The sequence below is a fragment of the Rattus norvegicus genome, chromosome 1 (genome assembly GCF_021556685.1).
Source record: "Rattus norvegicus strain SHRSP/BbbUtx chromosome 1, alternate assembly SHRSP_T2T, whole genome shotgun sequence".
NCBI lineage: Eukaryota > Metazoa > Chordata > Mammalia > Rodentia > Muridae > Rattus > Rattus norvegicus.
Window position 1 is genome coordinate 118,547,746 of NC_141534.1, and position 22,987 is coordinate 118,570,732.

The following is a 22,987-nucleotide window of genomic DNA, read 5'->3' on the forward strand; positions in this document are numbered from 1 at the left end:
ACTAAACCCGTCTGGACCTGGGCTCTTTTTGGTTGGGAGACTTTGTCCAACTCTTAAACAAGTACAAGCGTGTGCATGTACACACACACACACACACACACACACACACACACACACACACACACACACACACATCAAAATAACAGGAATTAACTCTCAACATCAACAGACTAACAGAGTGGGTGCATACACTGAATCCATCATTTTGCTGCATACAAGGAATACAACTCAGCAGCGAAGATAAACACGACCTCAAAGTAAAGGGCTGGAAAAAGGTTTTCCAAGCAAATGGACCCAAGAAACAAGATTCAGTAGCCATTCTAATATGTAATAAAAAATATTTTCAACCAAAAGTAATCAAGAGATGGGAAAGGATACTTCATACTCATCAAAGGAAAAAATTCGCCAGATGACATCTCAATTCTAAACATTTATGCCTCAAATGCAAGGCAATTTTCTTATTAGTGTTTGTTGCGAAGGATATGGCTCTTTGTGGGTGGTGCTACCCATGGCCTGGTGGTCCTGGGTTCTATAAGAAAGCAAACTGAGAAGCCACGGGGAGCAAGCCAGTAAGCAGCACCCATCCATGGTTTTTGCATCAGATCTTGACTTCAGGTTCCTGCCCCAACTTTCTTTAATATAGAAATGTAAGCCAATTAATCCCTTTCCTCCCAAACTTCCTTTTAGTCATGGTGCTTCATCACAACAATAGAAACTATAAGACACAGCATCCGGTCAGATTCCATTGACAGTTAGGAGGCAGAGAGGATTGAATGCAATACTCAGCTTTCCTTTCTAAGTACATAGCCCAGGATCCCAGGCAGGGAATGGTGATACCCATAGTGGGCAAGACTTCCTTCCTTAGTTAACAATCATTGTAATATCCCACACACATGCTATCACCCAGGTGATTTTTGGTGCTGTAACGTTGTCATTAATACTAATTATCACATTTGGCAAGGATGAAGAATCTCATTTGTCAAGTCTCTAGGTCCAGAACAGGAACAGACAGGTGATAGATTGAATACATCTGAGAATAACAGCCAAGGGAGGTGATCTATGCCAACTCTTGTTTGTATCTTGCCTTTGGTTCAGGACACTTCAGATTCTTTTTTTCTATTCATAGCGATATCTAGACACCCCTAAGATCCTCTTTGATGTTTCTCTAGCACAGTGGTTCTCAACCTTCCTAATGCCATGAGACTTTAATACAGTTCCTCATGTTGTGGTCACCCTCAACCATAAAGTTATTTTCGTTGCTACTTCATAATTTATATATTGTCATGTAAATACCTGTGCTTTCTGATGGTCTTAGGCAACCTCTGTGAAAGGGTCATTCCATCCCCAAATATGACCCACAGTTGAGAGAACCACTGCTCTGTAGTTAGAAGTTTGGATTCATGTTCAGGCTTATCACTCCTTACACTTGCTACCCTGACAAGCTTTTCAGTCTCCCTCCCATTGTTTTCTTTGTGAGGGCACTGGAATTCTTCCATCCCTCTGTTCTGTTCTGTTTCCAGTCTCAGAAACATCAGTTTCTCCTACACATACACTGTAGCAACGCCAGAGCAGCCTATCCACTCACTAAGCCTCAGGGCAATGAGTCTTTTTCTCTACTGCTTATGCACTGATGTCAGACCTCAGCTAAGTTGGTGGAGCCTGTGTTGTGCACTTGAATACTGAGGGCTCCAATTAGGGAGAAAGAAGAGGCTCATGGGCTTGGCCATGTACTGTTTTTCATGAACTAATAGCTGTGTGTGGGGGAGGAGAACTGGAAAGAGTAATCTGATTGACTGAATTGTGTTCTTTATCCAATCTATGAGGAAAGGTTTATGTTTCTGTGCTCACAGCATGCCCTTTTATCAAAAAGTGTGCACACCTAAAAGCTTATTTAAGAGATCATTTATGTGAAGAAAATGCCCATCAGTGAACAAAACTAGGCTATGACATTGTTTCATGTGGCGTTTCCAACCCTCTTCATCTGCTGAGAGAATTTCCTACGAAATGTTTGAGCCTAGAGTCCCATGGTTCATGCTTAAGGTCTTGTTACACTGTTTCAAAAGGACAGAAATTGCCGCCCATAGTTCTTAGCTTTGCTTGCATTTTTTTCTAAAAGATACATGTTACTTGATTCCAACAGGGACCTTCTCAATTTTCCTTAACATTATATGGAACAGTGATAGCATCTGTGAAGGAATCATGCTATTTGCAGACAGATAACTCCTTTTCCAGTTGGCAATACGTTTTGTTTCCAGACATTTGCAAAGCATTGACTTTGATGGTGACTGTATTCATCACATCACAGCCTCTGAACAAAAGAAAAGAGCAGAAACCAGCTTCCAAGATGAGCTGGGATGCTATTTTACTTTTTAAATTTCTGATTCCAGGTAACGGGACACTGATAGGAGCATCTGCAAATGTTGTTTGCGCAGGAATCGCAGAGCAGCATGGGTATGGATTCTCTTTCATGGAATTTTTCAGGTACTTCAAATATTAAAAAAAATCATTTAAGATGAATCTTTAAGGATCAGTTTCTTTAACTTATTTAATTAAAAACAAACACCAATCCATGCTGTTGAACACTTGGATATTAGTCATTTGGTGTTTAGAGACTTTGGTACAGGTGCGATGAACTCAGATCAAGGCACATTTGTTGCTAGCCTGGATTAGCTTCATCATATTCTGAATGAGCTGAGCTGAGTCAGTGGCTAAGAAACATTTGTAAGCTTGCTGGACACTTAATGTTTTTCTGTTCTGAAAATCTTCATGGTGGTTGATCATTAAAGTGGCAAGTGCATAGATAAAAGATGCTAGCAAGGACTCACGGGTAATGCTGAAGACTGGGTCTAAGCTAACCATGCTTAGGGCAGCCTGGAAGTAAGTGTTTCAAGTGTGAACAGCTCACGGGAGCACCACACGGAGATGGGCCCAGAGTTATTGGAAGCACAGCTGATATCTACAAAAGAAACTCTGTTCCAGAGAGGCTAGGTTCTTTCTATGTTCTTGGTCGTCTGTGTTTCTGTTTATGTAGTCCAGGCACACAGAGAGAAGAATGGAAGCAAGCGACCTGGGTGAAATGGTCCTGCCAAAACGAGTGTTGAGTCATGAAACTGCAACTTGGTATATGCACAGCAATGGACTTCTGCCAACCCTCATGTGAAGAGTTCTAACATGTTAGGCTAAGTGACAGAAGGACTATGGCTCTTGGAGAGAGACATTCCTACTCTAGAAAGTTGTTCCTCTGCAAGGTGCTGCTTGTCCAGGTCTGAGCTTGGATAAGATTGCTGTTACACATACTTGAGGACTAAGAATGGTGTTTTAATCCATGTAATACACAAGGCTCTCTGGAGGATCAGAATAAATTACAGAACGGGTACCAAGCAGTACCTACTCAGATCCTGGTGGCTGCTCAGCCCGTGAGATGGATGCTTCTGAGTTCCAACCTGGCATAAAAGATTCCTGCAGAGTTACTGGTATTCGGGTTTTATGGGAAGGCAAAAGAACTGGTGTCTGTAGATATACTTTCTTAGAAGGAGTGAAGGCAGAGCAGTAGGAAACTTCTTTTCCCTTGGATTCCTTTATATGTGGGCTAGGGGTTAGGCCACTATGGGTGAATTCTTTCAGGTAAACCTCTTTGGAAATGCCCTCAGAGACATACCTTGAGCTATCACTCTTATGCAATCTTAAACCCTGCCAAGTTGATAATAAAGTTCAATCACATTTCCTTAAGTTCTCTAAATTGTGATAATGACAAAGAAATAACTACTCCACAGATCATATAAGGACTTCCTATACAACTGAGAATTCACTTATTCTTTCCACAGAATATATGACAAAGTCTTTTGAAGAATATATACTCTTTGGAGCTCTCATAACACAATTTAAATAATGCTGAAGTGCTGATAGTCAGTTGATGTTATGTTACATGGAAAATAATAAAGGTAAAGAAAACATGAATATTCACTTAATACACACACACACACACACACACACACACACACACACACACACACACCCTCTTCTTTAAACTTTATTTTATATGTGTGAATGTTTTGCCTGCACGCGTGTATGTGCAGCACAGTGTGCCTAGCTCTTAGGGAGTTCAGCACAGGGCATTGGGTCTCCTGAAACTGCAGTTGTGAGGGTTTAGAACTGAGTACTCCTAACCACTGAGCCATCTGTCCATCCCTACAAAAACATTCTTTTTTATTTTTTGGGTTATTTTATTTATTTATATTTCAAATGTTGTCTCCCTTCCCAGTTTCTCCTCCACAAACCCTTCATCCCATTCCCCCTCCTCTTTCCCTCCTCTTTGCCTCTGCCACTCCTGCCTCACCCTTCTACCATTCCCTTATGCTGGGGCATCAAGCCTTTGCAGGACCAAGGGCCTCCCTTCCCATTGATGTCAGATAAGGCAATTTTCTACTACATATGTAGTTGGAGCCATGGATCCATTCTTCTCCCCCAACCCATGTGGACTTTTTGGTTGGTACTCTGAAAACTCATAAACACTGTTATTAATATCTGTATTGCTATCAGCATTCTTGTGCATTCTCAACAGAATGATCCACTAAAATTTTCTTATAGCATTCTGGAATATCTTCAGACCACAGCTCCAAACTCTTGCACATTCTCTTCCAAACAAGTCGCCCTAAACAACAAACCATATACAGAATTTATTAGATTGGCTTACACAATAGGCATTGATTATTCAACAATGTCCACCTGCACACTGGAGAGTAAAAGTACACACTAGAGACTCAGCTCATGAAGCAGAGTAATCCATCCATCCTAGTCTAATACTGAAAGCCTGCAAGTTCCCTGGAGAGCCACTAGTGTTTAATCTACCTTAGAAGACTGAGAAGATGAGAGTCTGGTGTCAGCATAGGATCACAGCATCAGTGACAGACACACTTGCTCAGAAGTATGTGAAGGAGGTGCATGGATACTGCTTTTCCTCCTGACCATGTATATTGGCTCGGGTTTGGAAGGATTTGCCTTTTTTGAGAACAATTTTTCGTCTTCAGTTTATCCTCTTCTGAAATGTACTTACAGACACACCTACTGGTGTATTTCGTAGGTCATTCTAGCAATCAAGACCAACCACCACACTCCATTTTCTATCACAATTTCATAATATAGCAAATACTTAAGTCTAGGTAATTTGCAAAGATTAATGGCTTGTTTATCTCTGAATTCTGGAGGCTGAACAACTTTTGCCCTTGCATCTGTTTGGCATCTGGTGCAAAGCCTGCTGGCTACATAACAACATGGAAAATGGCCTCCCAAGACGAGACAGAGCAAGTATGCCAGAGAGCATTTATTTTGTATAACGAAGCCATTCCATCAACAACCCATTAGATTATTAATTCATGAGATCACTCCATTTATGAGAGCGGACACCACGTGACTCAGTCACCTCCCGATGATTTTGCCTCTAAACACTTAATATATGAATTTCATCACAGCGAATTTGAGGGGCATAGTCAAAAATAGTAAGTTGTCCCCATGAAAACAAATCATAAATTTAGTGAGAATTGTTAGACAGTCTCCCAGCTCAAGAGAAACAAGGGGTATTGTAAATTTTGCTGAGGCATTAATCTGATGGACATTTCTGGGAGCCTGAGATGTGGGGAAAAGGCAGTGAACTGCTGCTCAAGACAGCATTGGTTCCAACTGTTGGTTTTCCCACTGGACTCTGCGCACATTGCTGATCTTGCTGCTAGGGAACAAGGTGCAAGATTTCGTGCTTGACCAGTTTATTCCCGTTCAGACTCACATCTGCCTGTGCTGATAATGAAAAGCGTAATCCTGAATGTGAAGAATTGTTTTAATAGTAATCACAGCAGTGGCCTCAGCAGGCTGGCTTGTTTCACGCTATTAGTGTCTTATCTTTGTGTTATTAGGGAGAATTCAGGTCCACTATACAGCCAAGAAAGGAGTAAGAGATGAGCACTGCCGTGGACAGCCATGGATAGAGACCTAGACCGGACAAACCAACTCTCCCTCATTTAGGCCGAGCTCTTAATTTCTGAAGAGCTATAGGCTGTCACCTCTTTGGTCATCCAGGTACAGGACTGGACGGCCTCTCTACTTCCTTTCTACTTTCACTGAGTAGGTAAACTTCATGATGATTTTGAGGCATTGACTTGGTCTCCTGGAAAGGTAGGACAAGCGCAAGCCTCTCAGGCCATGTGGAGTGCCTGTAGTTCAGCATCAGTGGATGGTGTGAGCATGGTAAGCCACAGTTTAAAGCTGTGATGACCTCCAGGATCCTGTTGACCTTCATTAGCCCCTCATGAATCGCATTTGATCTCTTGCATGGAAATTGAATGCCTCCATGGTCCAGAGCCACCACTACGTAGCAACTTGATGAGATCCTGTTTGAAAATAAAAAGCTAGAAGTGGGAGTATACTCATAAGTAGAACTCTTGTCTAGCATTTGTGAAAGCCCTAGGTTCAAACCACAATAATACAAAAGAGGGAAAACCTCTAAAACTCAGTTGGCTATATCTTCTAGTAATAGGCTTTCAAGTCTTTTATTTTATTTTTAAATACTTAAATTACAGTTTGATAATATGAAGGAAGAACTTTGGCTATATTACTTTGAGTACATTTATTTATTTATTTATTTATTTAATATATATGACTGATTTGCTGTATATATGCATGTGCATCATTTGTGTATTAGTCAGGGTTCTCTAGAGTCACAGAACTTATGAAATGAATCTTTTTCTCTCTCTATATAAAGGGGATTTATTGGAATGACTTACAGGCTGCAGCCTAACTAATCCGATAATGGTTAGCTGTGAACAGAAAATCCAGGAATCCAGTAGTTGCTCAGTCCACAAGACTGGACGTCTCAGTTGGTCTTCTGTATATGCTGGAATCCAAGAGAAGTAGGTTACAATGCCAGTGAAGGAATGGATGTTCTAACAAGGCGAGGGCAAGCAAGCAAAGAACAAAATTTCCATCTGCTATGTCCTTATATAGACTTCCAGCAAAAGGTATGGCCCATATTAAAGGTATGTCTTCCTGCCACATGATCTGGATCAAAGGTTTGTGTCTTCCTACCTCAAAGGTCTAGACTAAAGTGGATTCACCAGTTCAAACCAAGCAGACACTCTCTTACGGGGGGGGGGCTCCATTTCTGGATTGTAGTTCATTCTGTACATAGTCAAGTTGACAACCAAGAATAGCCATCATAACTTGTGTGCCTAGTACCCAAAGAGGCCAGAAGAGAGTGTTACGTTCTCTGGAACTTGAGTGATGGATTGTTGTGACTATGTGGGTGCTGGAAACTAAAGCCAGGTCCTCTGTAAGAGCTACAAGTGATTTAACCATGGAGCTATCTCCATCCCTTGACTACTTTTTAGTTTTCATTCATATTTTAAATTTTGCAAAGATCTTAGATGTCCTTTGGCTTCTAGTTATCACCTATATGACCATTGGTAAGTTTATTTTCTTTTTAGGTCTTTCTCCATATACTTGCTACTTGATTAATTTCTGCTTTCTAGACAGAGAACATGTACTTATTCCTTTTCCTTGATCTGATTTGTTTGTCTGAAATCTGCAGTTAATCCTCCTGTATGTTCATCACTGGCTCATTTTTCAGAAGCTTGCCTAGTATCTTGATGGATGAAGTTTATACATTTTTTTTTAAAGTCACAGTATTTATTTATTTTATGCATATGGGCATTTTCACCTGTATGTATGTTTGTATATCATACAAATGCCTGATGTCCACGGTGGACTGAAGAGGGCATTTGATTCCGTCCCCTGGAACTGAAGTTACAGATGTTTATGATGCTCTGTATGGGTGCTGGGAAGTGATCTAGTGCTTTTAACTGGTAAGCCATCTCTTTAGCCCAATGGATGAGGTTAATGTTGAATGGCTCTTATACAGATATTCTTTGAATTCCTGTGGATTTAAAGCTGACTTTGGGCACCCATACCAGATCGCAGGGTTGACTTCTCTTCTGTTTCTTTGAAGATGTTGCATTATCATCGCCTTTCTCCTTAGTTTCTTTTCCAGTTGCTGCGATAAAATTCCCTGAAAAAAGGGTCATACGGGAGAAAGGATTTATTTCAGCTCACAACTCAAGGACACAGTCGTGTGTGTGTGTGTGTGTGTGTGTGTGTGTGTGTGTGTGTGTGTGTGTGTGTGTGTGTGTTGGGGATTCTTGTCAGCGAGAGCTTGAGACAGCTAGACAGTGTGTGGTAATTAGGGAGCAGAGAAGGATGAACACTGCTCCCTTTCTTTCTTCTTTTCCTTTTCTGTGTGACAGATTCATACATTTCCATGACAATTTTTCCTTGTTTTCATGCTCATTCCCTTCTTCTCCCTTCCCCTCACCTACTAAAACCCTACTTTCCAACATGACCATCTACTACTTTCCTGTATTCGTTTTGTGTATGACTAACTGACTTGAATTAGAATATCTTGCCTGAGCTTGGCTGGGAGATATTTACTGGGGCTTAATTGATCAGTAATGATGTCACCAAAGGAAAGGACATCCTTTCCCCGGCACATTTCCCATACCCATCTTTGAAGAAATGGTGACGAGCCTCACCACCTGCAGGTCTTAAGCAGGTAACCCAGTTGCAGTGACTTCATGAAGTGCAAAGGCCATGTCATGTTCAAGATGTCTTTTTGCTTTGTGTCTTTCTGTCCTATGCTCTTATAAGATTTCTATTCCCCCTTTCACAATTTCCCTTGAGCACTGTGTGTGTGTGTGTGTGTGTGTGTGTGAGAGAGAGAGAGAGAGAGGCATCCCATCTCTTTCTCTCTCTCTCTCTCTCTCTCTCTCTCTCTCTCTCTCTCTCTCTCTCTCTCTCTCTTTGAATAGTTCTAGATCCCAGTCCTGGAAATGATTCTCTCCATAGAGGGTGGACTTCCTATTTCAATCAATCTGATCAAGATAATTCACCACAGGCATGCCCACAGGCTAGCTGGTTTTTCCCTAGAATGTAGATTCTAGATCTTACCCTCACAATTGTGCCCAGACACTTGTCCAGGTGATTCTAGATACTGTCCAGTTGACAATGGACACTGGCAACACATTTCTGGGGTGTCTGCTTGGAAATGCTTTCTGTCATATCTGAAAGATGCTGATTTATTTTGCCGCAGGCCTGGGGAATTTAAACACTTACCTTTGAATTCTCAGTTTTATCAGAATGTCCTCTGGTGTTCCATGGGCTTTATAACATGCAAGACTTTAATTTCACAGAGTTCTCTAGGATCACAGCTTTAACTATTTGTTATGTTCCTTGCTTTTTGGCTCTCTTTATGTGATGTCTTACTGTTTCACATTTCACTTAATTTTCATAAGAATATGGGAATGTTTTCTCTGTTATTTCAGTGTCCTTTATCTTTCCCCTTGACTTTACTCTTTCTGTAGCATCTTAGCATTTAATCTTCATTTATAGCATAATTAGGTCTTCGGATTCTCATTTAGTATTTTTGTCTGCTTCTGTTCTTAGTGTTTAAGGTTTGATTCAAGTTAATTTATCAAATCCCCCTGTTGTGTCTGAGAATATGTCATTCCTGCAGAGTGTTTCAGAGCAGTATTTTCTCAGTTTCCATTTGAATTTTTGGAAACATCTGTAGGGTGCTTATGTGTGCAGTTTTGCAATCCTTTTCAGTTGGATTCCTGTACTGCATAGACTTCTATGTGTAGTTTAATTTAAGTCTTTAGACTTTGATGCAAACTTCAGTGTCTGTCTTCTGAGATTTATTTCTTTATAGTGTTGTGAGGAATCCACGAATGCTTTGTTTCTTCTGTCTTACAGTGTTCTCCATTTTCTTCCCTCATTGCTTTTACCTTCTTCTCCCAGCCCTGAGCAGATGCATGAGCCTGTCTTGCTCTTTTCTGTCTCCTCCCCCAGCAAGGATACTGCCCAGACGGTCACGTGGAGACCTGTGAAAGGCACCACTCTCTGCATCCTGTGCTATTTGCTGCATTTCTTCATTAAGGCTGGCCTTCCTCATACTGGCTGTCATTTCTTCAATTTTATTCATTTATTGCTTCTTTGCTCTTTTAATAAGTCTTTGTTTTGTTGTTGTTGTGTGGTTGGTTTTTGTTTTTAGCCATGATAGTTGTTTGCACAGGCTTGGGGCAGGAGTGTGGGAGGAGAGATGATCCTGATGAGAACTGATGATTGTTCATGGTCTTTTCTGTTTGGTTTAGTAAGTCTTTTCATGTCTTTCATGAGCTATTGTGGCTGCTTTCATCATGTCTTCCAGAGCTCCTCCCTCTTTTGAAGACAAGAATATCATTAATCCTGTTTTGTACCTCTATTCTTCTGCCACACCCATGCACCTCTCCTTCATCGCCACCACCACCACCACCAAGAGTATCTTTGTTTTATTTCGTGGAAAGAGTACCCCCTTTTTTCCATTGAGGAGAATTATTTTATGACTAGAGATTGTTCTGATGTTGTCTTCTTTCCCTGGGCAGAAATGAAGTCTCCTGTGCATACTCCCATAGGGAAAGACTACTGGCTTTCACTCCTACTCACAGTATATACACATCTATAAAAGGTTGTTTTATCAATGGATGATGTAGACTTATTGCTATGTCTTTAAATGTGGAGACATATTAAATTAATTTTTCATGGGACCAAGTTTCTGTAAAGACTACATTTTGTTTTCTTTTGAAATTTATTGGAGCATAACTAACTTTTATGTGGCTGTAAAACACGAACAAGCTGATAACACAAAGCCAAAAGTGAAAATATATCCAGAGAATAGAGTGTTTAGAAAACACTATTCTTGAAGCTGATTTAAAGATGACCTGGCTTTACTTATTGTGGCCATCGACCAACACTGTCAGAGTAAAATTCTTTGTAGATTTATAAAACCTGCCTAGCTACTGCTTCAGGGACCTCTGGCTAGACATGTATATATTCTCAAAGGTCACAGCAGATGCTAATATATTACAGGGTCTTTTTCTAAAGGTTAAGCTTTGGGCTGCTATGCACACCCTTAAGGCAGCAGAGACAGAGTTCTTCCATCCTCCTGAGGGATGAAATCATACATAGAAGAGCCATGGTTTTTGAGTGTGAGTTTCAAACTTGGTCTCATCTACATATTTTGCTATTCAAACAAAGGAGAAAAGAAAGGAAGAGAGAGGAAGGCCATTTTTCCATGTAGCTCTTCTCCTGCTAGAAAAGTAGACATCTGTTTTCTTGGAACAACTGATAGTTTTTGTTTTTAAATTTCATTTATCATCATCATCATCATCATCATGGTTGTTATCATCATCGTCATTGTCATCATCATCATCATCACATTGTCACCATTACCACCACTACCGTTATCAGTATTGAGTGTGTATGTATTTGTACACGTACACGTGTGCTATTGAGCTTGTGGAAGATTCAGTTCATCAGACTTGTAGGACAAGCACTTCTTTTTTTTTTTTTTTTATTAACTTGAGTATTTCTTATATACATTTCGAGTGTTATTCCCTTTCCCGGTTTCCGGGCAAACATCCCCCTCCCCCCTCCCCTTCCTTATGGGTGTTCCCCTCCCAACCCTCCCCCCATTGCCGCCCTCCCCCCATAGTCTAGTTCACTGGGGGTTCAGTCTTAGCAGGATCCAGGGCTTCCCCTTCCACTGGTGCTCTTACTAGGATATTCATTGCTACCTAGGGGGTCAGAGTCCAGGGTCAGTCCATATATAGTCTTTAGGTAGTGGCTTAGTCCCTGGAAGCTCTGGTTGCTTGACATTGTTGTACTTTTGGGGTCTCGAGCCCCTTCAAGCTCTTCCAGTTCTTTCTCTGATTCCTTCAATAGGGGACCTATTCTCAGTTCAGTGGTTTGCTGCTGGCATTCGCCTCTGTATTTGCTGTATTCTGGCTGTGTCTCTCAGGAGAGATCTACATCCGGCTCCTGTCGGTCTGCACTTCTTTGCTTCATCCATCTTGTCTAATTGGGTGGCTGTATATGTATGGGCCACCTGTGGGGCAGGCTCTGAATGGGTGTTCCTTCAGTCTCTGTTTTAATCTTTGCCTCTCCCTTCCCTGCCAAGGGTATTCTTTTTCCTCATTTAAAGAAGGAGTGAAGCATTCACATTTTGATCATCCGTTTTGAGTTTCGTTTGTTCTAGGGATCTAGGGTAATTCAAGCATTTGGGCTAATAGCCACTTATCAATGAGTGCATACCATGTATGTCTTTCTGTGATTGGGTTAGCTCACTCAGGATGATATTTTCCAGTTCCAACCATTTGCCTACGAATTTCATAAACTCGTTGTTTTTGATAGCTGAGTAATATTCCATTGTGTAGATGTACCACATTTTCTGTATCCATTCCTCTGTTGAAGGGCATCTGGGTTCTTTCCAGTTTCTGGCTATTATAAATAAGGCTGCGATGAACATAGTGGAGCACGTGTCTCTTTTATATGTTGAGGCATCTTTTGGGTATATGCCCAAGAGAGGTATAGCTGGATCCTCAGGCAGTTCAATGTCCAATTTTCTGAGGAACCTCCAGACTGATTTCCAGAATGGTTTTACCAGTCTGCAATCCCACCAACAATGGAGGAGTGTTCCTCTTTCTCCACATCCTCGCCAGCATCTGCTGTCACCTGAGTTTTTGATCTTAGCCATTCTCACTGGTGTGAGGTGAAATCTCAGGGTTGTTTTGATTTGCATTTCCCTTATGACTAAAGATGTTGAACATTTCTTTAGGTGTTTCTCGGCCATTCGGCATTCCTCAGCTGTGAATTCTTTGTTTAGCTCTGAACCCCATTTTTTAATAGGGTTATTTGTTTCCCTGCGGTCTAACTTCTTGAGTTCTTTGTATATTTTGGCTATAAGGCCTCTATCTGTTGTAGGATTGGTAAAGATCTTTTCCCAATCTGTTGGTTGCCGTTTTGTCCTAACCACAGTGTCCTTTGCCTTACAGAAGCTTTGCAGTTTTATGAGATCCCATTTGTCGATTCTTGATCTTAGAGCATAAGCCATTGGTGTTTTGTTCAGGAAATTTTTTCCAGTGCCTATGTGTTCCAGATGCTTCCCTAGTTTTTCTTCTATTAGTTTGAGTGTGTCTGGTTTGATGTGGAGGTCCTTGATCCACTTGGACTTAAGCTTTGTACAGGGTGATAAGCATGGATCGATCTGCATTCTTCTACATGTTGCCCTCCAGTTGAACCAGCACCATTTGCTGAAAATGCTATCTTTTTTCCATTGGATGGTTTTGGCTCCTTTGTCAAAAATCAAGTGACCATAGGTGTGTGGGTTCATTTCTGGGTCTTCAATTCTATTCCATTGGTCTATCTGTCTGTCTCTGTACCAATACCATGCAGTTTTTATCACTATTGCTCTGTAATACTGCTTGAGTACAGGGATAGTGATTCCCCCTGAAGTCCTTTTATTGTTGAGGATAGCTTTAGCTATCCTGGGTTTTTTGTTATTCCAGATGAATTTGCAAATTGTTCTGTCTAACTCTTTGAAGAATTGGATTGGTATTTTGATGGGGATTGCATTGAATCTGTAGATTGCTTTTGGTAAAATGGCCATTTTTACTATATTAATCCTGCCAATCCATGAGCATGGGAGATCTTTCCATCTTCTGAGGTCTTCTTCAATTTCTTTCCTCAGTGTCTTGAAGTTCTTATTGTACAGATCTTTTACTTGCTTGGTTAAAGTCACACCGAGGTACTTTATATTATTTGGGTCTATTATGAAGGGTGTCGTTTCCCTAATTTCTTTCTCGGCTTGTTTCTCTTTTGTATAGAGGAAGGCAACTGATTTATTTGAGTTAATTTTATACCCAGCCACTTTGCTGAAGTTGTATATCAGCTTTAGTAGTTCTCTGGTGGAACTTTTGGGATCACTTAAATATACTATCATGTCATCTGCAAATCGTGATATTTTGACCTCTTCTTTTCCGATCTGTATCCCCTTGATCTCCTTTTGTTGTCTGATTGCTCTGGCTAGAACTTCAAGAACTATATTGAATAAGTAGGGAGAGAGTGGGCAGCCTTGTCTAGTCCCTGATTTTAGTGGGATTGCTTCAAGTTTCTCTCCATTTAGTTTAATGTTAGCAACTGGTTTGCTGTATATGGCTTTTACTATGTTTAGGTATGGGCCTTGAATTCCTATTCTTTCCAGGACTTTTATCATGAAGGGGTGTTGAATTTTGTCAAATGCTTTCTCAGCATCTAATGAAATGATCATGTGGTTCTGTTCTTTCAGTTTGTTTATATAATGGATCACGTTGATGGTTTTCCGTATATTAAACCATCCCTGCATGCCTGGGATGAAGCCTACTTGATCATGGTGGATGATTGTTTTGATGTGCTCTTGAATTCGGTTTGCCAGAATTTTATTGAGTATTTTTGCGTCGATATTCATAAGGGAAATTGGTCTGAAGTTCTCTTTCTTTGTTGTGTCTTTGTGTGGTTTAGGTATAAGAGTAATTGTGGCTTCGTAGAAGGAATTCGGTAGGGCTCCATCTGTTTCAATTTTGTGGAATAGTTTGGATAATATTGGTATGAGGTCTTCTATGAAGGTTTGATAGAATTCTGCACTAAACCCGTCTGGACCTGGGCTCTTTTTGGTTGGGAGACCTTTAATGACTGCTTCTATTTCCTTAGGAGTTATGGGGTTGTTTAACTGGTTTATCTGTTCCTGATTTAACTTCGATACCTGGTATCTGTCTAGGAAATTGTCCATTTCCTGAAGATTTTCAAATTTTGTTGAATATAGGTTTTTATAGTAAGATCTGATGATTTTTTGAATTTCCTCTGAATCTGTAGTTATGTCTCCCTTTTCATTTCTGATTTTGTTAATTTGGACGCACTCTCTGTGTCCTCTCGTTAGTCTGGCTAAGGGTTTATCTATCTTGTTGATTTTCTCAAAGAACCAACTTTTGGTTCTGTTGATTCTTTCTATGGTCCTTTTTGTTTCTCCTTGGTTGATTTCAGCTCTGAGTTTGATTATTTCCTGCCTTCTACTCCTCCTGGGTGTATTTGCTTCTTTTTGTTCTAGAGCTTTTAGGTGTGCTGTCAAGCTGCTGACATATGCTCTTTCCTGTTTCTTTCTGCAGGCACTCAGCGCTATGAGTTTTCCTCTTAGCACAGCTTTCATTGTGTCCCATAAGTTTGAGTATGTTGTATCTTCATTTTCATTAAATTCTAAAAAGTTTTTAATTTCTTTCTTTATTTCTTCCTTGACCAGGTTATCATTGAGTAGAGCATTGTTCAATTTCCACGTATATGTGGGCATTCTTCCCTTATTGTTATTGAAGACCAGTTTTAGGCCGTGGTGGTCCGATAGCACGCATGGGATTATTTCTATCTTTCTGTACCTGTTGAGGCCCGTTTTTTGACCAATTATATGGTCAATTTTGGAGAAAGTACCATGAGGAGCTGAGAAGAAGGTATATCCTTTTGCTTTAGGATAGAATGTTCTATAAATATCCGTTAAGTCCATTTGGCTCATGACTTCTCTTAGTCTGTCGACATCACTGTTTAATTTCTGTTTCCATGATCTGTCCATTGATGAGAGTGGGGTGTTGAAATCTCCCACTATTATTGTGTGAGGTGCAATGTGTGTTTTGAGCTTTAGTAAGGTTTCTTTTACGTATGTAGTTGCCCTTGTATTTGGGGCATAGATATTTAGGATTGAGAGTTCATCTTGGTGGATTTTTCCTTTGATGAATATGAAGTGTCCTTCCTTATCTTTTTTGATGACTTTTAGTTGGAAATTGATTTTATTTGATATTAGAATGGCTACTCCAGCTTGCTTCTTCTGACCATTTGCTTGGAAAGTTGTTTTCCAGCCTTTCACTCTGAGGTAGTGTCTGTCTTTGTGTCTGAGGTGTGTTTCCTGTAGGCAGCAGAATGCAGGGTCCTCGTTGCGTATCCAGTTTGTTAATCTATGTCTTTTTATTGGGGAGTTGAGGCCATTGATATTGAGAGATATTAAGGAATAGTGATTATTGTTTCCCTTTATATTCATATTTGGATGTGAGGTTATGTTTGTGTGCTTTCATTCTCTTTGTTTTGTTGCCAAGACGATTAGTTTCTTGCTTCTTCTAGGGTATAGCTTGCCTCCCTATGTTGGGCTTTACCATTTATTATTCTTTGTAGTGCTGGATTTGTAGAAAGATATTGTGTAAATTTGGTTTTGTCATGGAATATCTTGGTTTCTCCATCAATGTTAATTGAGAGTTTTGCTGGATACAGTAACCTGGGCTGGCATTTGTGTTCTCTTAGGGTCTGTATAACATCAGTCCAGGATCTTCTGGCCTTCATAGTTTCTGGCGAGAAGTCTGGTGTGATTCTGATAGGTCTCCCTTTATATGTTACTTGACCTTTTTCCCTTACTGCTTTTAATATTCTTTCTTTATTTTGTGCGTTTGGTGTTTTGACAATTATGTGACGGGAGGTGTTTCTTTTCTGGTCCAATCTATTTGGAGTTCTGTAGGCTTCTTGTATGTCTATGGGTATCTCTTTTTTTAGGTTAGGGAAGTTTTCTTCTATGATTTTGTTGAAGATATTTACTGGTCCTTTGAGCTGGGAGTCTTCACTCTCTTCTATACCTATTATCCTTAGGTTTGATCTTCTCATTGAGTCCTGGATTTCCTGTATGTTTTGGACCAGTAGCTTTTTCTGCTTTACATTATCTTTGACAGTTGAGTCAACGATTTCTATGGAATCTTCTGCTCCTGAGATTCTCTCTTCCATCTCTTGTATTCTGTTGGTGAAGTTTGTATCTACAGCTCCTTGTCTCTTCTTTTGGTTTTCTATATCCAGGGTTGTTTCCATGTGTTCTTTCTTGATTGCTTCTATTTCCATTTTTAATTCCTTCAACTGTTTGATTGTGTTTTCCTGGAATTCTTTCAGGGGTTTTTGCGATTCCTCTCTGTAGGCTTTTACTTGTTTATTAATGTTTTCCTGTGCTTCCCTAAGTGTGTTCATGTCTTTCTTGAAGTCCTCCAGCATCATGATCAAATATGATTTTGAAACTAGATCTTGCTTTTCTGGTGTGTTTGGATATTCCGTGTTTGCTTTGGTGGGAGAATTGGGCTCCGATGATGGCATGTAGTCTTGGTTTCTGTTGCTTGGGTTCCTGCGCTTGCCTCTCGCCATCAGATTATCTCTAGTGTTACTTTGTTCTGCTATTTCTGACAGTTGCTAGACTGTCCTATAAGCCTGTGTGTCAGGAGTGCTGTAGACCTGTTTTCCTCTCTTTCAGTCAGTTATGGGGACAGAGTGTTCTGCTTTCAGTCGTGTAGTTTTTCCTCTCTACAGGTCTTCAGCTGTTCCTGTGGGCCTGTGTCTTGAGTTCACCAGGCAGCTTTCTTGCAGCAGAAAATTTGGTCTTACCTGTGGTCCTGAGGCTCAAGTTCGCTCATGGGGTGCTGCCCACGGGCTCTCTGCAGCGGCAGCAATCAGGAAGACCTGTGCCACCCCTTCCGGGAGCTTCAGTGCACCAGGGTTCCAGATGGTCTTTGGCTTTTTCCTCTGGCGTCCGAGATGTGTGTGCAGGGAGCAGTCTCTTCTGGTTTCCCAGGCTTGTCTGCCTCTCTGAAGGTTTAGCTCTCCCTCCCACGGGATTTGGGTGCAGAGAACTGTTTATCCGGTCTGTTTCTTTCACGTTCCGGCGGTGTCTCAGGGACAGGGGTCCTGCCGCTCCTGGGCCCTCCCCCACGGGAGCCCAGAGGCCTTATACAGTTTCCTCTTGGGCCAGGGATGTGGGCCGGGGTGAGCAGTGTTGGTGGTCTCTTCTGCTCTGCTGCCTCAGGAGTGCCCACCTGACCAGGCGGTTGGGTCTCTCTCTCACCGGGTCTGGGAGCAGAGAGCTGCTGCGGGCCAGGATCCGCGGGTGTGGGACTTCCGCTAAACACAGAACGTGCCCGGTCCTAGAGAAATTCTGCTTCCCTGTGTCCCAAGCTCACCAGGCAGCTTTCGTGCAGCAGAAATTTTGGTCTTACCTGTGGTCCCGAAGCTCAGGTTCGCTCGTGGGGTGCTGCCCAGGGGCTCTCTGCAGCGGCAGCAACCAGGAAGACCTGTGCCGCCCCTTCCGGGAGCTTCAGTCAGGACAAGCACTTCTAACTACTCTGTCACTTAGCTGGTTCTAAGGAGCAACATAGCTGGTTCTAAGGAGCAACAGGTCTTCTTAAAGTACCCTATCCCTTATATCCCTGTTCTTAACAGGAGACCTCTCCAGTTGGTTTGTGCTAAGATTTCAGTTTAGGGATGATTCGACTTGGGTAAGTTGATATATTAAACATAAAGTGCTACTGATCAACCATCTGATAATGACTATAGTTAATGGGTGAGATGCTGGGCAGCTGGAGAGCACTGGGGAGCTACCTGGGAAATAGGCAAAATCAGCCTAGATAGATAGAGGGAGCCTCAAAATTCTGAATACCCATGGGAGAATGCAGGAGAGGTGGCCCAGTTTATTCAGTGTGTTCCATATTTTAAAGGATTAAAACTAATTGGAGTATAATTAATTGGTTTGTGAGAACTATGCCTCAGTTGCTTACTTTTGGTCCAGGAAGTTACAATCCACCACCTCGGGGTTGGGGAAGAACCATTGAGATCTCCTAGGGCTGATACAGGGATAACAAAGCTCAAGTTGAAAGATCAGCACCAGCAAACTGCGGTCGAGGTACCGGAGGGTGAAGTATCTTATCCTGACTGTGCAGTTGCTATGACAGAGTGGGAACTAGAAAGGTGGCCCAGCCATTAGAGCACTTACTGACGTCCCAGCAACCACATGGCAGGCTAGAACTGTGATGGGCTACAACACATTCTTCTGGCTTCTATGGGCTAGCACTTTCTCTCTCCCTCTTTCTCCATATATATGTGTGTGTATGTATGTATGCATGTATGTATGTATATGTAATATATTATATATATAATCATCTAAACATATCTGTCTGTCTATCTATCTGTCTGTCTATCTATCTATCTATCTATCTATCTATCTATCTATATCTGTCTATCATCTATCTGTCTATCTATCAGTCATCTATCTGCATGCAAAAAAATGCTCATGCCCATAAAATAACAGTAGAATTTAAAACAAGAAGCCAACCAAAGGTCCTGGGTGCCATAGCCTGAGAATAGAGCCTGAATCCCAAGGTATCAGAGCTAAGAGAGGATCTTTGTTGTATCATCTATAGTTCAGTTATTGTGATTGCATGTGAACTTGTTCCAGAATGTAGTAGTTAAAAGACAATTATATCACTTAAAAAAAACAAGAATGTTTTTTATCTGTAGAAAACATTAAAATCTTCTCAACAATCTCCAGTCACTTTCAACAAACTCTTCCCTGTATTCCCTTGACTAGCTAACAGTGTCCAACTATATTACATCAGCCTCAAGTTCACAATGAAGACGGAAAAAGTGCTTGAAGCACTAAATGGGGAAAAGGAAAGGCCAACAGACACATTACTGAGCACCATTTCCCTTACCTTAAGGTTCAGAGGTGTTTCTCAAGTCTCTGGAAAAGATAGGTGATTAGGACGAAGGAATCTGAGTACTTTGGGATATGGCACAGGTTATCAGAGTCCCTAGACTAGAAGATGAAATGAGTAAGAGGGAGAGAAAGTGGGGCTGGGAAGGGAGGTGGGAGAGATGGAGACAGAAAGGCTGTACCTGGAGGAGATAAAGTCTCTGGAACTTGTCATGAGTTCAGGGAATGAAAAGGAGCAGCCACAGTCTGGAAGATGGATTAGGGAAGAGAAAATCTGGGAGTTTATACCTTCCAGGAGGTGGCACTAGGTCCTACAGTAGTAGGCACCAAGTAACCTCCAAGGTTAAGCCAACTGCCTTTAAGAATTGGCACCCGTTTTTGACAGATTCTGATCAACACTCAGAATTTCAGAGTGTATGAGATAGGACTGCAGCCACCCCAGACGACTGAGCATCTCAGGAAATAAAGGACTACAAAGCTAAGTGAGTCTAGAAAGCCAGAAACCAAGTAAGTAACGCTATCACCAAGTGAAGAGATTTCCATATTCTCTCACAGCTTTTTAGTCATTTCCTAAAGAACAACCATTCTGAGAGTTAATACCCATTGTTATTTACTGTGCAATCAAACAGGGTGACCATGATCAAAGCCCATTTTTCTCCCCTGAAGCCTGTGGTGCCTCAGTGACTTGGAACACAGCAGGCAACACGAATGTTATAACTTTTCTGGAGGGGCAGGGAAATGGGATCAGATCCTAGCTAGCTATACATTTAAGTAAACAAGCAATACCAAACTATGTAGTCATTCAGAAGCCCTTATACTAAAAAGTCATAACCTGCAGACTGATGGAGCAAAGCAGGTTTCTGTAACTCAGATGCCCTGAGTCTGGGAAGAGCTGGGTTTGGTCTTTCTGGTCAGTTTTTATTTTGATCTCAGGCACTGGTACTGAAGATGGCTCTTCCTTGCAGGAAGAGACTTCACATAAACACATCTCAGGATCTCAGGGTCCCTTCCACCATGCCTCAGTTTGCCCTCCCTCTCCTTTCAGTTGTCTACCTCCTTCCTCCTCATCTTCGTGCTATTCTTCCTCGTCCCGTCTTTCTTCATCTTCCTCCTTCTCCTCTCTGCTTTTGTCCTGCTCTTCAGAATCTGTTTTTGTTTTTGTTTTGTTTTTTTTTGGTTCTTTTTTCGGAGCTGGGGACCGAACCCAGGGCCTTGCTCTTCCTAGGTAAGCGCTCTACCACTGAGCTAAATCCCCAGCCCCCAGAATCTGTTTTTGTATTCGTCCATCTCCTTTTGCTCCGAAGCTTCCTTCTTGCCTTTCTGCTCCTGGCCATATGCTTCCAGAGCTTCTTTCAGTGGTGTTAGGAACCGCTGGAACTCCGTCTCTTCCATGGCTGACAGCACATCACTGGCATCTAGAGTCGTGTGCTTTCCTTTCATAGCAAAGTTACTGGCACAGGATATGGCATACAAAACGAAGACACTGGTGGTGAGGGAGATGGCACTTTGGTCCTCTTGGAGATGATGATAACCGGGAAAGCCTCCTTGAGGATCCTGGTAATGACGGCGTTGAGCAGATTTAGGTCCTCGGGCTTCTCCGCCATTGCCTTCACTGAGGCCCGGCATTCCTTCTCAGGTCTCCTCGACAGACAGTTCTGGTGTCTGGACTTCCCGTGTCACTCCAATTACATCATTTTTTTCAAATGTTATCCCCTTTATCCCCCTCTCCCATATGCCCTCCCCCTGCTTCTATGACAATTACATCACTTTTACTGTCCTATTGTTACCCAGTGTGAAAGAGCCAGTGTACTTCTGTTCTCAGAACTACTGGGGTCTGCTTAAGTCAGTGGGCTTGAATCAGTTATAAAAACTTGCTTATTCCTTATTGTGTTATTCCTCATCTATGGCTGCAGAGACTCAAACATCTAGGGATGCTATGCTAGAGACTCCTAGGCCTTTTTCTGTAACCATATCATGGCCCTTCCATGCAAAAGTAGAAATACTTTTATTTTATTATTAATTTTGAAGTAGTGTTTTAAACATTTCCTTCCCTGTCTTTTCCCCATCCCAGTCCCTCAATCATTTCCCACAGATCTCTCTCAAATTCACGACCCTCTCAAATTCATGAGCTCTCCTTCTTATTGTACAACACACACACACACACACACACACACACACACACACACCCCTCCCACACACAGTTTATGGAGTTCATTTCATGTTACTTATATGTGTTTGTGTTTAGGGCTGATCACTTAACTCTAGCAGGGGGCTAGTTCCTGGAGAAACATGTTACCCCTTTCCCAGTAATCATTGATTGCCTGTAGTTCTTCATCTAGAAGTGAGGTTTTGGGGAATTTTCCCCATCCTCATTAGTGTGTTAATTGCTGTCATTATGAAGGTCTTGTTTAGGCAACCATATTGTTATGACTTCCTTATCATGTCTACAAGACACTACCTAGCACCAAGCATCCTGGAGGTTCTCCAGCTTTTCCAGTATTTCTGTCTCCTCTTCCATGATTTCCCCTAAGCATTAAGATGTGGAGATTTATTTTCAGATGAATCACTGGGGATAGGCATCTTATTCTCCACATTTTCACCAGATGTGGTTCTTTGAAACAGCCTCAATTTGCTGCAAAAGAAGCTTCTTTGATGAGGGATAATAAAATACATATATACATACATATACACATATACATACATGCATATAAATTCTTATGTGTATTTATTTTCTGGGGCAATGTCCTATAGACTACATAGGAGGAAGCCTATAATCTGATCGGTTGCCAAATCTATTGTTTCTGAGTTTCTTTGTCTCTTCTGACTTTTCTGTATTAATAGGAAAAAAACCTTTTATCACTAAATTCAAGTCTGTTTTCACCATAAATGCTTATCTAATTGTATTAGCTCCTCAAATGATGAGAAAATTTTTGTTATAGTAAATAGACCTTTTTATGTTTTATTACCTGTGAATCTGGGCCGGACTTGCTTTGATGACCCAGAAACTCGTGTTTTAGATACGAACACTCTTACTAGTCCTAAAAGATTTGTTGCTGCTTTCATAGTCGAAATTACTGCTTTAATTGCAATCTTAGAATCTGTCATAGCCTCTGTACTGTCTTGGCTCAGCAAATACATCCTGCAGAACATGTTAACCAGTTTTCTAAGAATATCTCCTTAGTACTTATTACACAAGAAAATATAAACAATAATTTAGAGGGTAAGATAAATGCATTAGAAGGAGAAATCTTGTTTATAGGTTATCAAATTCAAAATATTAAGGTTAGATTGACTTTTCCCTGTCATTCGTCATTCAAATAGATATGTGTCACCTACTTCAGTACAATTCATCTGAGGTGGCATGGGAACACGTTAAATCTCATCTCCAATGGTTTGTGGAGTAGTCCTGATCTGGCAATAAATATGCAGCTTTTATATTGACAAATTTCAACTTTGAGCCCAATCCAATTAAAATCTACTTGAGTCTCAAATGTTGCAAATAAATCTTTGCAGTCTTTGAAATCCTTTGTCTCAGGACAAGGCTTTCTG

At 41.2% G+C, this 22,987-nt stretch overlaps 1 protein-coding gene and 1 pseudogene across 4 annotated transcripts in view; one reads left to right on the plus strand and one right to left on the minus strand.

Moving 5' to 3' along the window:
* Oca2 (OCA2 melanosomal transmembrane protein) overlaps window positions 1–22,987 on the plus strand; it is a 322,662-nt gene that overhangs the window by 217,933 nt on the left and 81,742 nt on the right. For all 4 annotated transcript variants that reach the window (NM_001271493.1, XM_087654839.1, XM_087654913.1 and 1 more), the window contains 1 exon segment: window positions 2,388–2,481. In NM_001271493.1, the coding sequence (NP_001258422.1) occupies window positions 2,388–2,481 (94 nt within the window).
* On the minus strand, window positions 5,723–21,042 carry Pole3-ps1 (DNA polymerase epsilon 3, accessory subunit, pseudogene 1; annotated as a pseudogene).